Source organism: Lepus europaeus, chromosome 4 (assembly GCF_033115175.1).
Source record: "Lepus europaeus isolate LE1 chromosome 4, mLepTim1.pri, whole genome shotgun sequence".
NCBI classification, from domain to species: domain Eukaryota; kingdom Metazoa; phylum Chordata; class Mammalia; order Lagomorpha; family Leporidae; genus Lepus; species Lepus europaeus.
In genome coordinates this window covers 72400812-72417945 of record NC_084830.1, presented here as the reverse complement: position 1 = coordinate 72417945, position 17134 = coordinate 72400812, and the positions used below count along the sequence as shown (strand labels likewise).

At 42.4% G+C, this 17134-nt stretch overlaps 1 protein-coding gene and 1 long non-coding RNA gene across 4 annotated transcripts in view; one reads left to right on the top strand and one right to left on the bottom strand.

Annotated features, from left to right (window-relative positions):
- LACTB2 (lactamase beta 2) overlaps positions 1 to 17134 on the bottom strand; it is a 46957-nt gene that overhangs the window by 12836 nt on the left and 16987 nt on the right. Inside the window, exon 3 of the mRNA XM_062188371.1 lies at positions 13199 to 13325. Within this exon, the coding sequence (XP_062044355.1) occupies positions 13199 to 13325 (127 nt within the window). The remainder of the gene's footprint in view (positions 1 to 13198; positions 13326 to 17134) is intronic.
- Positions 1 to 17134, top strand: part of LOC133757693 (uncharacterized) — a 67198-nt gene that overhangs the window by 46147 nt on the left and 3917 nt on the right. For all 3 annotated transcript variants that reach the window (XR_009865716.1, XR_009865717.1, XR_009865715.1), the window contains exons 2-3: positions 11339 to 12011; positions 15285 to 15732. This is a non-coding gene — a long non-coding RNA (uncharacterized LOC133757693). The remainder of the gene's footprint in view (positions 1 to 11338; positions 12012 to 15284; positions 15733 to 17134) is intronic.

Below are 17134 nucleotides of genomic sequence, written 5' to 3'. Positions count from 1 at the left end.
TAACCCTCTATGCCACAACACCTATTTTAAATAAAAATTTTAAACAATGGAATATTTTGGGAGGACAGGGTAAATATAATTACATATTTGTATCTATGATATAGGAATTGAACACAGGCTTTTGGTTAAAGATGGTAGATTAAACAGCTCCATCTCTTCTCTTTCTCCTGAAACACTAATAAAACTACCACTAAAGGATTTTTAATTGTATAAACCTACAGGGATAACTACATCATCAAAAAATTAGAAGTTACAAAGAAAGATGAGTGACAAGAGGTTGGAGAAAACCGAAGCCTAAATAGGTTAAGGGAAAAACTGAGAACCAGTGAGATTTACACTGCAGAATTATGCAGTTTCAAAATTTGGGGTATTAGGAATCCAAAGTGGAGGGAGAATGAGAGAAGGAATGGCTGAAAATCTGCTTTACAGATCCTCAGATTCCCTTCCTACCATGAGCATTTTGACAAATACGCCAGTCCCACTATGGGAAAAGACTGGAGATGGTAAAACACAGATGGAGGTGGTGACAATACACTAGCAAAAGTTTGATCACGTGAACATATGTAGATCCTGAAGCTGCCTGTCCATACTTAGCTTCCACAATGCTGACTGGCAGGCCTTCACCTTCAACTATCAGCTCAGGAGGAAAGACTAGAAGATACCATTGTTCAAAGTTTTCAAACTAAACAGTTCATCCAGATTACTCTACAGTGAGGTTCACAATCCACACAGAGCCTCCCTCACATTCTAGGAGCTCCCAGTTGCCCTGTAGCTTCCATCAGAAGACTATCAGGGAGTGTCAGAAGATAATCAGGAGTACTAAATATGCCATGAGAGCAGCTCTCACATGGAAGGCAGTGGATAAAAACAAGCACACAAAGGAATCTGGAGGCAACAAATAAGAAGGAAGGAACTTCCAAAACAGAAAAGCCAAACCACACAGATTATAATGTCCTCACTGAGATAAGAGAAGAAATTGCAACTATGAAGAAAAAAAAATAGGCTAGTAAAAAAGAAGCATTTAGGGAATGAAAAGAGCTCTTGAAAACTGAAACTGTGGGTGGAGAAAGAAATGAAAAAATGCAATATAATTAGGAGATAAATGGATAACAAGTCTCCCAGAAAGCATAGTAAAAAGGTAAAATGATGGAAAATAGAGGGAAAAAGTTAGAAATGTGTGTAACATTTCTAACAAAGTAATAGGAGCTCTAGTAAATGAAATAAAATAAAACAGAGGAGAAAAAATAGTCAACCAACTTTAAGAAAAATTTCTACAACTGAAGGACACATTTTGAGACTGAAACGGCTTACCTGAGATTGACAAAGACTTTCTCCTTTGACCAAAACTTTAGTGAGGCTCCCCTGAGTCCTTTCAGATGACAGGGCTCAGAACACACGACCCCCAGATATGGCCTCTGGGCATACGGAATACTTTAAGCTGGAGGAAGTTGAGAAAATTGCGAAAGAAGAAAGTCTCCCTGAGTTTCTCCCTTGACCCAGGTCATAAAGCCAGAAAGAATTCTCTGCCCTTCCTCTGAAGCAGGTGGGAAGAGGCTCATGTAAGAAGCCCTCCCTATAACCGGAGGGAAGAGACATCCTGACCTCTGAAGACAAGGACACAGGAGGGCCACACAAACAGGCCTTGCTAAGATCTTCCCCAGCCCCTGCACAGTCACTGACCATCAGACCACATGTCTTGTCCAAATCAGCCTTCTCCACCACCATCTACTTCTTCAAACTTCACATAAAGATACACAACTTTTCCTGTTTCCATGACTCTTTATTTCTGAGGCTCCCATGCCACATAAAACTTACAAATTAATTTGCACATTTTTTTTCTTCCCTGTTAATCTTTGGAAGATTTATTTTCAGACATAGTCAGGGACCCTAAGAGGGCAAAGGAAAACTTTCTCCTAGGGTGATTAGGCTTGGCCTTGAGTTTCCCCATGTCCTTGTAGAATTCAGTTGGAACAAGAATCTTGCTAAGGCTGTTTAGGGAAAATCCTCTATCCTTGGCATCCAACTCCCTCTTATCACCCAGGCCTGTCTACAGCAATAATCCTATCAAGTTGGTTTAATCCTTTGCTTCTAATGCTTTCTCTTAGCAATTTCCCATTCACTGATACTACCACCCACCAAGTTTCTTGACTATTAACTTGTCCTTGTTGGAGATGTCGTCTACATGCAAGACTGGAGTCCTTTTACCTATTGTCATGGCTCCCTTTCAAAAAAGTCTGCCTACTGTCACTATTAAGATTTATTTATTTAGTTTGAAAGAGTTATAGAGAGAGGGGGAGAGACAGACAAAGACAGAATTTCCATCTACTGGTTCACTCTCCAGAAGGCCACAATAGTCAATTCTGGGCCAGGCTGCAGCCAGGAGCCAGGAGCTTCATTTTTTTTTTTTTTTTAATTTGACAGGTAGATTTATAGATAGATAGAGAGAGAGAGAGACAAAGAGAAAGGTCTTCCTTCCATTGGTTCACTCCCCAAATGGCCACTTCAGCTGGCACTGCACCAATCTGAAGCCAGGAGCCAGGTGCTTCTTCCTGGTCTCCCATGCGGGTGCAGGGGCCCAAGCACCTAGGCCATCCTTCACTGCCTTCCTGGGCCACAGCAGAGAGCTGGACTGGAAGAGGAGCAACTGGGACTAGAACCTGGTGCTCATATGGGATGCCGGCGTCGCAGGCAGAGGATTAACTAAGTGAGCCATGGCACGGGCCCCAGGAGCTTCATTTAGGTCTTCCATGTGGGTGGCAAGGGCCCAAACACTTGGGCCACCTTCCTTTGCTTGGCCCAGGCCATAAGCAGAGAACTATATCTGAAGTGGAGCAGTTAGGACATGAATTGGTGCCCATACAGGATGCTGGTGTTGCAGGTGGTGGTTTTATGCCACACCACTGGCTCCTGTCATTAATATTTTAAAAATTTTTATTAACTTATTTTCACTTTACTTGAAAGGTGGAGAAATAGACATACACACACACACAGGGAGGGATGGAGAGAGAACTTCCATCTGCTGATTTCACTTCCTGAATGCTTGCAATAGCTGGAGTTGAGCAAGGTCAAAGCAAGGAGTCAGAACCTCAATCTGGATCTCCCTGAGTGGGTGTTAGGAACCCAAGTACTCGAGCCATCACTTGCTGCCTCTCCAGTTGTGGATTAGTAGAAAGCTGGAATTTGAAAGCAGAACTGGGACTCAAACCAGGCCCAAGGCTATGGGCTGCAGAATCCCAAGCAGCATCTTTAAGTGTTGTGCCAATCAGCTGCCTCATATCATTAAGTATTAACAATAGTTCTGAACGATTTTGAATCATAAGTTCCAGATTTCCCAATGGCGAAGTTTTAATGTGAAAGAAATAAAATTTTACATACAAAATTGAGAAGGAAAGACTTTTAACTCAGAATTTATACCCAGCAAACTTTAAGTCAAATTAGATTTTAAAGACATTTTTAGGAGTGGTGGGTTAAGTTGCATCTTATGACATCAGCATCCCATACTGGAGCAGCTCTGCTTCTGATCCAGCTCCTTCCTGTTGTGCCTGGAAAGGCAGTGGAGGATGGCCCAAGTGCTTGAGCTCTTGCTACCCACATGGGAAATCTGGATGGAATTCCAGGCCCTTGACTTTAGTTTGACCCAGCCCCGTTGTGGTCATTTGGGGAATGTACCAACAGATACAAGATTTCTCCCTATCTCTCCCTCACTCAGTAAATCTGCCTCTCAAATCAATCAGCAATCAATCAATAAATCTTTAAAAAGAGGGCACTTTTAGATATGTAGGATTTTAAATGTCTGTTAATAATAGTCAGAATTAAAAAAGGAGTGAATGTGCCAACATGGGAAGCAGGCCATACAGCAGACTCACAGAATGACAATCATTTTAAGTAGCACTCTGACCTCAGAATCAGCCTTTAAGGCATTCTGGTCTGGCTGAAAAGCCCACAAGAGCATTTCAGGCATGGAGAGCCAAGACATTGTGGCAAAAAAAATGTTCTACGTGAAATGACCTCTGTGAGTAAGACCCCAGTGGAAAGAAGTGGTCATCAAAGAAGGATGTACTTTTCTCTGAAGGGAGGTGAGAACTTCCAATTTGCTTATGGCCTTGGCTAAATACTGAAGGAGTTTGTGGATTCAAAAGGCTTCTGTAGCCTAGACAGTTCATGTCAAAAGCCTTGAGTGATCACTGATGTCATACTTAAGAGTGTTAATTGTTATGTTAATAACAGAGTCACTGTGCACCAACTTCCTATGCAGGACTTATGTCCTCAAGTTGTATTATGAGAGTTAACAGTAAAACTTGTTCTCAAAGATTTCCTTTTAGTGTATTAAGTGGAGGATATTCTTATGTCTCATAAGTTACAGCTATGTCTAAGTGCTCACAAAAGATATATTATTCTTGGGTGCTTCTTTAATTGAGTCCCCCCCCCACCAAAAAAAAAGAAGTTAAAATAACTTCAAGATGTAATGACTTTGAACAGTCCTTGTCTTGACTGTTGAGCAATAGGTGCTTTGTGTGTGTGTGTGCGTGTGCGCAAATTGTTGAACTCTTTACTTAGTATAGAGTTAGTATTCTGTGTATAAAGTTAATAAAAAATGGATCTTAGTGGAGAATGGTACTGGGAATGGGAGAGGGAGGGGGAAAGAGGGTAGGAGTCTGGCTGGGAGGGTGGGTATGCTGAGAAGAATCACTATATTACTAAAGTTATACTTAAGAAGTGCATGAAGTTTGTATTCCTTAAATAAAAGGTTTCTTTGGGAAAAAATTTTACCCTTTCTTAGGAAGCTGTTGGAGATGAGTTTGCAAAAAGGGGGGTAGGGAAATACCAAGAAAGGTATGGTTTATAGGAAATAGGAGATCCACCATTGACGAGAGACAAAAGGGAAGCCCTAGAAGAGAGTGAAGGGAATTCCAGGATGACAGCAGTACCAGGCTGGAGGAAAATCAGTACAAACTGGAGCAAATTAAAAGAAGTTACAAGGCCAATGTTGTGGCATAGGTGGTAAAGCCACTACCTGCAGTGCCAGCATTCCCATATGTGCACCAGTTTGTGTCCCTGCTGTTCCACTTCTGATCCAGCTCCCTGCCAATGGCCTGGGAAAAGCGCAGAAGATGACTCAAGTGCTTGGGCCTGTGTTACACATGTGAGAGACCTAGAAGAAGCTCTTGACTCCCTGCTTTGGTCTGGCCAGCCCTGGCTGTTACAGCCATCCAGGTAGTATATCTTCCAGGATGGAAGCTCTCTCTCTGTCTCTCCCTCTCTCTAACTCTGACTTGCAAATAAATAAGTAAATCTTAAAAAAAAAGAGGTTCAGAAGGAGGGTTCTTCTGGGAGATGAAGTTGAGAGATCCCTGATATATTTACATATCTTGACTGATTTATATAAAATCAGAGTTGAATTAGTGGTAAGTACGTAGAAAAGTATCCTGGTAAAACAAAGTAAGTGTTAATTTCTGGGAAGCATGGAAAGCAGAAAAGGAAAAGGAAGCATTGTTTACAGCATGATTCCACTGTAGATGGTGTCTACAGTTGTAATGATGTGAATACTGCATACTGACCTGGGAGGCTAGGGGATAGGAATGCTCCCTCTAAGTAGAATAAGAAAACCCAATCCTACTTTTTTCACTGTGGGAAATGAATGAATGCCTAAAATGGGAATATCAAGATATAGCAAGCAATCAAATAGTCTTCTAAGGTCTGCTATTATACTGCCTCACCTTGTTTCATTTCTTTGTTCTGAGAGGCAACCACTTTTACTCTTTAGCTGTTCTTTGTCATTTGTCTCCATGTTTCTGAAAAACAAACCTGTACCATCAAAAGCAGTTCTGTGTTTCTCTGTTCCCCGAATCGTTGATGAACCTAACTAGTGATATCTAAATATATCTTCAACACTTGAATTAAAAAGAAAATCTACAAAAAGAAGTACATAGAAATAAGCTCAAAATAATTTGCCTTCTTCTTAACTCACAGGACACTGTTAATAAGCAATAGGAAAGCTCTCTCCAAAAGATGTGTGACTGTCACCAGAAACTAAAGGCTTAGTATTTTCACAGAATAATTCTACCAAATATTTAAAAGTCAGATCATTTCATTGCTGTGTCCCAGATCATAGAAAAAAGAGGAAAACTCACAGAGCTCCAAACTGAGAAAGTTTGCACAAAGAGAAAAATACCATTTTAGCAGCTAATTTTAGGTCTCAGCTTGATCAGATTAATTTGCAGGGGTGGGGAGCCTCTGGCCTACAGGCCATATAAGGCCCTCGAAATCATTTGGCCTGGTCCTACCAAGGCAACCACAGGCGAGACTAAAAATTCAATAAATCCATAGCAGGCTAATTTCTAGGCTGACAATTTTGTATGGCCTGCAAATGATATTATAAATATCCCAATGGCCCTTGGCAGAAAAAAGGTTCTCTACCCGGGGATTAAGGGATACCTAGAGAGCTGGTAAAGTCATTGTTTCTGGGTGTGTCTGGAAGAGGATTGCTGGAGACTGGTGTCTGAGTCAGTGAACTGGATGTGGAAGATTCGCCATCCAATTGGCCAGGACCCCAGGGGGAGCAAAAGGCCAGAGGAAAGATGAATTCCTTTCTTTTGTTCTGCTGGAGCTAGGCTATCCTTTGTCTCCTTCTCTTGGACATTGGGACTCTAGGTTCACCAGATTATGGGACTTTCTCTATCTTCAGCATCCTGCTTGGTCCTGAGACTTTTGGCCATGAACTGAGTTACACTATCAGCTTCCCTGGTCCTGAGACCTCAGGACTTGGACTGTGCCACCAGCTCTCCTGGCTTGCATATGGCTTACAGTCTAAGTCTATAATTATTTGAGCAATTCTCCTAATAAATCCCCTCCCCCTCTTCTGGCTCTGTGTAGAACCCCAATACATCACCCAGTCTCACTAATATTATCATAAAATATCAGCTAAATTATTAACCAAGAGAATAAAAAAACACACTGAAAAGCCATAATATCATGATCAAATAAAATTTATTAAAAGAGTACAGAGTTCCAAGATTCCCTGAAAATAGTAATAAAGCTATGGAAAAAACAATAAGCCCATCTCCTTGGATACTGAAAATACATCTAACAAAAGTCAGCTCTTAAACAGCAGTATTTAAGAGAACTGAAATGATTATAACTTAGAAGAGTTTCTCCTTTGCCAAAAAATAAAAATGAATCAAAATTTTATATTGAAACTGTAAAGCCTTTTAAAAACCCCACTAAAATATTATGTAAGAATGGGAGATATTAGTGTAATGGGAGCAATTATGTTTGAAAGGCCAATGGCTTACATTAAGAACTGCTATGCTTTTATGGTTTCCATGTTCATGCTTTATATATTGCAAACAATTACTATATTATAGTTGCTCCGGTGGTGAGGTATTAAAGAGCTGTAGGAATAATTTCTTTTGTCTGATTAAACCTGCTGCAACCTGTTAATAAAAGTATTCAGTGTTGTATGAAAATAATTCCAGGAGGTATTTTGCCAGCCAACTATAAAATACATGTCTGCATGTGGGTGTGTATCCTATCTTAGGAACAATACTGTGAACACACAGAATGCTTTGACAAACAGAACCCCAATCTTTTATTTTAATCTACACAGACTCCTTTGGAGAGCCATTCTTTTTCAGTCTGCAAACTCTCTTACCTGTCAATGTGCCTGCAATGCCTCCTTCATTATCCCCTCCTCCCCCAACCACAAGAGAATTCAGTAATGGTTTTCTTTGATATTTTCTAGGCTGAAGGCAGTAAAATGTCTTAAACTAGGGGATCAGAAATTCCAATTCTTCAGTCACCTGGGTGGCTAATGCCTTGATTTGCATAAAGTGCTGCTGTGGTCTGCCCATTCATCAGGTAGAGAATTCATCTAGTTTTGCCACTTTGTTGAGTAGATTTTTTCCCCCAAAGAAACCTTTTATTTAAGAAATACAAACTTTATGCATTTCATAAGTACAACTTTAGGAATACAGTGATTCTTCCCACCATACCCGGCCTCCCATCCACACTCCTACTCCTTCCTCTCCCATTCCCAGTCCCATTCTCCACTAAGATCCATTTTGATTAACTTAATACACAGAAGACCAACTGCATACTAAGTAAAGAGTTCAATAATTTGTACTTACACACACACACATACACACACACAAAACCTGTTCCTCAAGGGCTGTTCAAAGTCATTGCATCTTGAAGTTATTTTCACTTCTTTTATGGGGGCGGGGCTTAATTAACTTTAAAGAAGCACCCAAGAATGATACATCTTTTTGGGAGCACTTAGACATAATTATAATACTACTCTTTAAGGATAGAAGTCTTGCATGGGAAGTTAGTGGACAGTGACTCCTATTGTTAATTTAACAATTAACACAGTTGAGTAGATTTTTACAGGATGGAGCTCTTAGGAAATCCAGGACAGTTATCAAAAGCTGCCAGTTGCTTTCTTTAAGGATTAAATTAGAAAATTCCTGAAAGTGACATCTGAATTCAAGTGTTTTTTTTTTTTGTAAATATTTATTTGAAAGACAGAGTTATGGGGGGGGGGGAGTTGATGGGGAGAGAAAGATCTTCCATTCACTGTTTTACTCCCCAAATGGCTGCAATAGCCGAGGCTGGACCAGGTTGAAGCCAGGAGCCAGGAGCTGCATTTGGGATAGTGGGCGTTGTAGGCAGTGACTTAACCCATTATGCCACAAATGCCATCCTCTGGGCTCAAATTCTACTTACTTATTCATTCATTCATTTGACAGAGTTAGACATTGAGGGAGAGAGAGAGAAAGGTCTTCCTTCTGTTGGTTCACCCCCCAAAATGGCCGCTATGGCTGGAGCTGTGCCCATCTGAAGCCAGGAGCCAGGTGCTTCTTCCTAGCTTCCCATGAGGGTGCAGGGGCCCAAGCACTTGGGCCATCCTCCACTGCCTTCCCGGGCCACAGCAGAGAGCTGGACTGGAAGAGGAGCAACCGGGACTAGAACCCGGCGCCCATATGGGATGCCAGCGCCGAAGGTGGAGGATTAATCAAGTGAGCCATGGTGTCGGGCTGAGGCTCAAATTTGTACTGAAAAACTTGTAGCTTTCTATTTTTGACACGGGTTCTTGGGAATTATTTCTGCCCCTGCTGCATTTCGATGTTTTCAATGTTGGCAGGTAGACAAGATCAACTGGACATTAAATACCTGAAGACTTCAGCAGATTTTAACCTTCTAGTGATGGAACTTTTGCTTAAGAAGTCTCTTCATGTTAAGATTTAAAACAACTGGGTTTAAGTGACATTATAAAAATGGAAATTGAAAACCATGGAAATAAAGAAATTAAATGTTTTATTAATAAAGCTTATCATAATTAGAATTCATAATTTAATAACAGATTATTTACAAATAGTCATTTTTAAAATGTATGTATGATTATTTTTTCTTGGTTTGCCCTACCCCTCTTAAAATAGACTCCTATATTTACCTTAATCAGAATTCAGTAAAATAAAATTCAAATAGAATTCAGATAATATAGAGATCCTTGGGATCAGTTTATTCCAAATGAATCCAAGAGAGTTTTCAGCTGGGAGGAGGCAGTGACAGGAAGCTAGTGCAGGGGGCTGGTGGACACTGACACTGTTTTGTTTCATCATCTGAATGCTGCTCACAGTGTGGGTTCAGTTTATAAAAACTCATCCTGCTGTATGCTTGTGCGCACACTTTTCAGAAATACAAAGATTGAAAAAATGTGGTCCTTCTCACCTTGCTGGTAGTCAACTTCCAAGAGCTGAATATTCTTTTTTTCCCCCCTCTTTTAAATGAGAAGTGAAGAGAAAGAGAGAAATACAGAGCTTCCATTCACTGGCTCACTCCCCAAATATTTGCAATGGCCAGGTCTAGGCCAGGCCAAAGTCAGAAGCCAGAAGCCAGGAACTTAATCCAGGTCTCCCACGTGGGAGGTAGGGACCTAAATATGTGAGCCATAACTGCTGCCTCCTGAGATCGACGTGAACAGAAAGCTACAGTGGGGAGCTGGAGGTGGAACCAGGACTCTGATATGGTTTGTGGGTGTCTTTACCCACATTATTTAGCCTAGTGAATATTCTTCATATTCTTAATCTGAAAAATTAGATATAGATCTAGTAATAGCCATGATTCTGTGATGATGATAAGCCAGTACTGCAACCCCCAAATGTTTGAGACAGAAGGCTCAATGAACCATTTATTGTCTCTACCCCTTTCATTAATTTGGCCCAAGGTTGGTGAGCTATGGAAGAAATTCAGTATTGTCAAGAATACTGTTTGAAAAAATAGTAATATTTGTCTTCCTTTGGTGTCATAAACAAATTATATGAAGTGCTATTGTATTTTTTTTTTTTCTTTTGACAGGCAGAGTGGATAGTGAGAGAGAGAGACAGAGAGAAAGGTCTTCCTTTTGCCGTTGGTTCACCCTCCAATGGCCGCCGCGGCTGGTGCACCGCGCTGATCCGAAGCCAGGAGCCAGGTGCTTCTCCTGGTCTCCCATGCGGGTGCAGGGCCCAAGCACTTGGGCCATCCTCCACTGTCTTCCCGGGCCATAGCAGAGGGCTGGCCTGGAAGAGGGGCAACCGGGACAGAATCCGGCGCCCCAACTGGGACTAGAACCTGGTGTACCGGTGCCGCTAGGTGGAGGATTAGCCTATTGATCCGCGGCGCCAGCCATGAAATGCTATTGTATTTTCAAAAGGAACATTTAAAAAAAATCTGCCTGGATAATAACTGGTATATATATTACATTTTGTCAGTCATTGGCATAGTGAGAAGAGGAGGGTATTGGTTGGAAAGGGCACACAGATATCTACTGCTTCATTTTTCTCCTTCTCATTCAACTGTTCATTTGCTTACCTCTTTACAGAAAATTACTATAGAGGCCGGCGCTGTGGTGTAGTGGGTAAAGCCAGCACCTGTAGTGCCGGCATCCCATATGGGTGCCGGTTTGAGTCCTGGCTGCTCCACTTACAATCCAGCTCTCTGCTATGGCCTGGGAAAGCAGTGGAAGATGGCCCAAGTCCTTGGACCCCTGTACCCACATGGGAGACCCAGAATAAGCTCCTGGCTCCTGGATTCGGATCAGTGTAGCTCCGGCCATTGTGGCCATCTGGGGAGTGAACCAGCGGATGGAAGACATCTCTCTCTCTCTGCCTCTCCTTCACTCTATGTAACTCTGACTTTCAAATAAATAAATAAATAAATGTTTAAAAAATTACTATATGTAGGGTAAATCTTCAGGGCTTTCTATGTGCCATGCACTGAGGATATGAAGAAGAATCTGGTGTGCATTTGTTTCAGAAAATGGCAAGCTCATTACTGAACCCATTTCCTCTTTTTCCAGGGCACAGAATTCCACTACCGATAGGGGTGGTGCATGACTGAAATGACAGCTGAAGAGGAGAAAGCTTGGTTTGTGACAATGCCCTGTGTAGTATACCTCCTGTGCTCGATTCTACCTGCTGGATTGAAAGCCAAGTGTTGAGGAAGGTCGAATGACAAGACTGAAGAAACCTGAGTCATGACTTGCAGAAGAGCCTCTTGCTAATCAGAAATCTCTTCTGGACTTCATGTTTGAGAAACAAACGCACTTCAGTTTTGAGCCTTTTTATATTTCTGAGTTGATTTGCCATGGCAACAGGCATTCACTAATACTGTGAATTTAAGGAGCTGATTACATTTTAAGGAGACACCTACTGTAACCCCACCCAACAAACCACAATATAATTTAATAAGCACTATAATGAAATAATGAAGGTGATATGAAAGTTGGAGGAGGGAGCAGTTAATTCTGCTCTGAAAGAGCTTTTGGAAGAAGTAATGTGTGATCTGGACTCTGATGAAAACACAGATAGGAATTTACCAGGTAGACAAGTAGGGAGAAGGGGTGATGCCTACTACAAGAGAAGATGAGCAAAGGCGAGAACACACATTATGTGCCCAGGAGTATGTGCATACAGCTAGTTGATTACTAAGTCTCGGATGGACTAGGAGGACCAGCCAGAGTTCTTGTTTGGGTGAGTGTGGCAGGCCAAGGGGAATAAAGTGTTTTGCATGCAGTAAGAGGTTGTGAATACCTCATTGCATTTTGAAGAGCACACTGCAAAGAGGAAAGCCTTGGGGTGAAGCAGGAAGCAGTGATAGCACACATGAAGAAGGGGTGGCACTGACAATTGCTTCTGCGGTAAAAAGAGACCTGATTCTATGTGGTGGGGAGGGGTGGGGAGTGGCAACGGTGAAGAGCAGTTAAAGGCAATCCTGAAGCTTTCATATGAGCAGGCTGGGTAAAGTCCTAAGTCCCCAGAAAATCAGACGTTGTGAAGTCAGAAGGCGAGCTCACTTGTGGGGGAGAGGGAGAGCCATAAGTAGTTCAGTTTTAAAATTCCTGAGTTTGAAATAGCCTCTGCAATTCCTCAGACAGGCCACAGGGGGATTACGGATCCTGCTGAAAATGTTCTGAGTTCCGGCAGGGGCTATCTTCTGGAAGTGAGAACCTGGGGAAACCCTGAATTGGATGCATAGGTAGATTCCAGATCACCCTTGGAGGAAATGCTGATTTAAAAAATTTTATTATTTTTTAAATATTTTTTTAAATGTGATCATATGATTTATTATTTTTAAATATTTTTTTAAAATGTGATCATATGAGTCAAACAATTTAGAAAGAATTTGTGGGGGGGGGCAGGTATTGCGGCACAGCAGGTTAAGCTACCACTTGGGATGCCGCCCACACGCCATATTGGAGTGCCGGTTTTTATCCTGGCTCCTATGTTTCCAGATACACCAGTTCCCTGCTCATGTGCCTATGAGGCAGCAGGTGATGGCCCACATGCTTGGGCTGTTGCCACCCAGGTGGAGTTTCTGGCTTCTGCCTTGCCTTAGCCCCTGTTGTTGTAGGCATTTCGAGAGTGTACCAGAGGATGGAAGAACTCTGTCTCCTTTCTGTCCCCACTCTGCCTTTCAAATAAATACATAACAAATTCTCAAAAAATGCATACGGAGTGAAAAGTCTTTTCCTATTTCTCAAGCAACCTATCTTCTCTTCCAGGAGTAAATGATATTACCAGATTTCATCTGTGTCTTTGTTATATCTGTCATGAGGCATTCTTCACATGTACAGATCTGCATATAGCTGCCTCCTCGCACTTTTTATACCACATACACATGGTGCCCATGCCGTTTTGACTAAAGGATGTTCACTTACCTTAGCGTGGCTCCTTCTGTCTTGATTACATCTCCATCTCTCAGATAAACGTATTGTTGCTCTCCATTTCCTATCCTTTCTTCTCTGTGAGGAGTCCGTGGGAGTTTTTTAATGCAGTAGGTAGTATCTAGTCACAAGATATGCAAAATAAATGAAGTCACACTTTAAATAATAGATAATTCAGCCCTTTAAGAAATGAATTTTCAAAGATTTAACCCTTGGGAATGACTGCATAAAGAGCTAAGAGACAATAGAAAGTGGGATGAATTACAGCAGCTTTTCTCTGGGATAGAATTATTTCATATTTCTCAATAAAAGAGCTTTTTGTTCTCTCATGCCCGTCTAGGTTTACATAAAAGTATTGTGTTTTTCTAATCACTCCTGAACTGTATAAAAATTTGAAAGTAGTTCACAATCTCAGCTAGCTGTGACATCAAGTATTGAAGAGGCAGGTGTAACACAGAACCAGGGAACTTTTCTCTAAGTGCCTGACATAAAGAAGTTAGGGTAATAGTTAATAACAGAGGAATGCTGGGAAAAGGCCTTTGCTGTGATTGCTGAAAGGGAGTCCCAAACTCAGAGCTAAGATATTCAACCTTCATTGTAAGCTTGGGGGCTAGTGTGGCAACACTGGGATACTATAGTGGAGTGCTGGTTTGCGTTCTGGCCACTCTGCTTCTCATCCAGCTTCCTGATATAGTGCCTGGGAAGGCAGAAAATGGCCCAAGTACCTGCCACACATGTGAGAGACCCGGATAGAGTTCCTGGCTCCTGGCTTAGACCTGGCCCAGTCTGGCTGTTGTGATCACTTCAGAAGTAAAACAGCAAAGATGGAGGATCTCTGTCTCTCCCTCTCTCTGACTCTTTCAAATAAATAAATCTCAAAAATAAAACAAGTTTAATAACACTATCCTTCCCTGGCACAAAGAAAATCAATTAACCAACCAAGAGTTGCGTAGAAATTATTTAAATAGCATCACATGTACATATATAAGTACAATGACATTAAAGCACTTAACATATATTATAGTTGGGGAAATAAAACAAACAAGGAACAAAGGAATATATTCAATATCATTTAATGACTACACAAAGGAACATCCAACTAATAAAAGCAACAGGAGTTCAGAGAAATAACCAACAGCATAAATATGATAGAACTTGGGGTTTAATTTACAGGTTGTATAGCATGGGTAAAGGTACAGAGAAAGACTTGTAGGTAAGGAAATGGCATTAGTAAAGGCATGGAAATGAGAATAAGCATTGCATAAGGTGTGACAGTGTTACCAAGTTGTTTAACGCAAACTACTGACTGGGAAGAGTAGAGGTAAAGTTGGAAAGGTAAGATGAGCCAGATCATGGAGGACCTTAATTAATACATTGTTCACACAACACATGTAACCTTTACCCTATGTGGCTACTGCATACTCTGTAGTAAGATAAACAAACAGCAGTAACAGGTGGATCAATATGGTAGCTGTGAGGGGCTGTTGCTGGGTGTAGCAGGTTAAGCCTCTGTGATGCTGGCATCCCATATAGGCGCTGGTTCAAGACCTGGAAGCTCCACTTCCAATCCAGCTCCCTGCTAATGGCCTGAGAGAATAGCAGAAGATGGCCCAAGTGCTTAGACCCCTGCACCCATGTGGGAGACCTGGAAGAAGCTCTAGGCTCCTGGATTAGGCCTGGCTCCGCCCTGGCCATTACAGCCATTTGGGGAGTGAACTAGCAGACGGAAGATCACTTTCTGTCTCTCCTCCTTTTTCTGTAACTCTGTCTTTCAAATAAATAAAAAAGAAATCTTTCAAAAAATATGGTGTCTGTGGGTGGGGAAAATGGAGGGAGGGAGATAGGAGAGAATCAGTAGACAATGATTGCCATAAACCAACCAGAAGGTAATGAATATCAGGATTAGGTGTTAGTACTAGAAATATGGAGGGAGAAAAAGACATTTCAAAGAAAAACTGACAAAGCATAGAAATCTGGCTAGTAAGGAGGAGAAAGAAGAACATGGAAATAAAAATAAAACAGACAACAGAAAATAACATATTCCCTCTCTAACCCCAAATTCTATTATTTTGTATCATAGAATGTGGTGGAATGAGAAGGCCATGCCAAGATTGCCGCTGGCAAGTGGGCGTCAGTTACTCAGGAATGGCTTCGAAACCCACCTGGCAACAGAGCCTGCCTGGCAACAGGCTGTGATTGGATGGCTTTGGAAATCACATGGCAAACAGAGCCTGCCTGGCAACAGGTTGTGACTGGATGGCTTCGGATACTGCCTGGCAACAGGTAGTGATTGGTGAGGGCATAAACTGCCCCTTGACCAGATTGACTGCCTCGGCTATATTAGCTGCTGCACCAACTGAAATAAACGAGTCTATGGGCTGCTTGCCTCTGGTCCACTTTCACCCGACTCCCAGTATCTGTGTGGTGACTCCATGCCTCTTGCCCCCACCGCGCTCCTTCTCTCAGAACAAATCCACAGCAACATCTGGTGCCAACGTGACTGAGAGAGAGACAACGTGTCGGACTCGGTGAGTTCCTCCCTTGATTTTAGCAAGTAGGCCCCTCGGTGTTTTGTGTGCTGTTCGGTTCTATGAGGGTGAGCACAGAACCCCCTCCTATACCACTTTCCTTGTCCTTGTCCTCAGTCGAAGTGACCCCAAGTTAGGCACACATCGCCCAGAAGCGTAATGCCACTTCTCAGCTCCTCCTTTTACTTTCCATTTGCCCGGCGAATTCACATAAGGGACTGATCATCCCAGAATTTGGAACCAAGTCATCTTCCCTCACTTGAGAGAGGTGATGCTCTGGAGACACCGTGTGGGCCTACGGCCTTGACCTAATGAATCAAGGAAGTCCCACACTAAGCACAGGACATACATACGATCTGATACACCACTGTCTGTTTGTCTAATGTAGGGAACCCCTTGCAGAATGCCATCAGCCGCTGAGGTGCTAGGAATTTGTTGTGTTATGGCAGCAGTGCTGTAGGTGTCTTTCCTTTGGCTAGAGGTGGCGTGGCTAGCCGCTCTTAAGCATTCAAACTTGGGAAAGAAACCCCCCTCTGAGAAGCCCACACAGATTACCAAACATAATGAATCTGTGAGTGATAAGAGCCTGTCACTCCAGGCCTCTGCCTCACAGGCAACAGTTGATGACTTGGGGAGAGAGAGCTCTGACGGTGAAAATGACATGACATGACAGCAGACAATGCAGCAATACCTTGTCAGCCACCCCACAAATATCTGTGGGATGAACTTAGACGACCTCAAGGCAATAACCCATGTGAGGTCATCCCATCTGTACCCAGTGAAGATCCCCACATTTGTGGCAGTCCCCAGGCACCCCAGGCTCTCAGGGCAGCCACTAGCCCCCATCCCATCCGCATTTGCCGTTAATGTAGGAGTGGACACAGAATTCAGGCCCTGGATTCCAACACCCGTAAATGACCTTACTATGTTAAAAAAGGCTTCTCAAGAATCAGGCCCTGACTCTCCCTACTTTGAACAGGTGCTCATACAATGGGCAGCAAACCTTCAAACTCATTTTGACTGAGTTACACTGCTCAAAGCATGTTTGTCAAGACCACAGTTCTTACAGTGGAAAGCCTCCTATGAGGAAGAGGCTGAAACCATGGCGAGGAATAATGCTGCTTATGGAATTGCAGTAACCTTTGATATGCTTACAAGCCGTGGCACCTACATATATCCTCATGAACAGGCCCGCATTGGAGTAGTTGCCTGTTTTGATCAGGTCAGAGATTTGGCACTTAGAGCCTTAAAAAATATAAATCCTCCTAATTATAGTCAGCTCTTTAGAAACCTAGCTCAAGGCCCAGGAGAATGGTTCCCCAATTTCCTTGCCAGAGTCTTGGAGGAGGTAGAGAAAAGATTACCACTTGGCCCTGATCAAGACAATCTGGTCAAACTATTA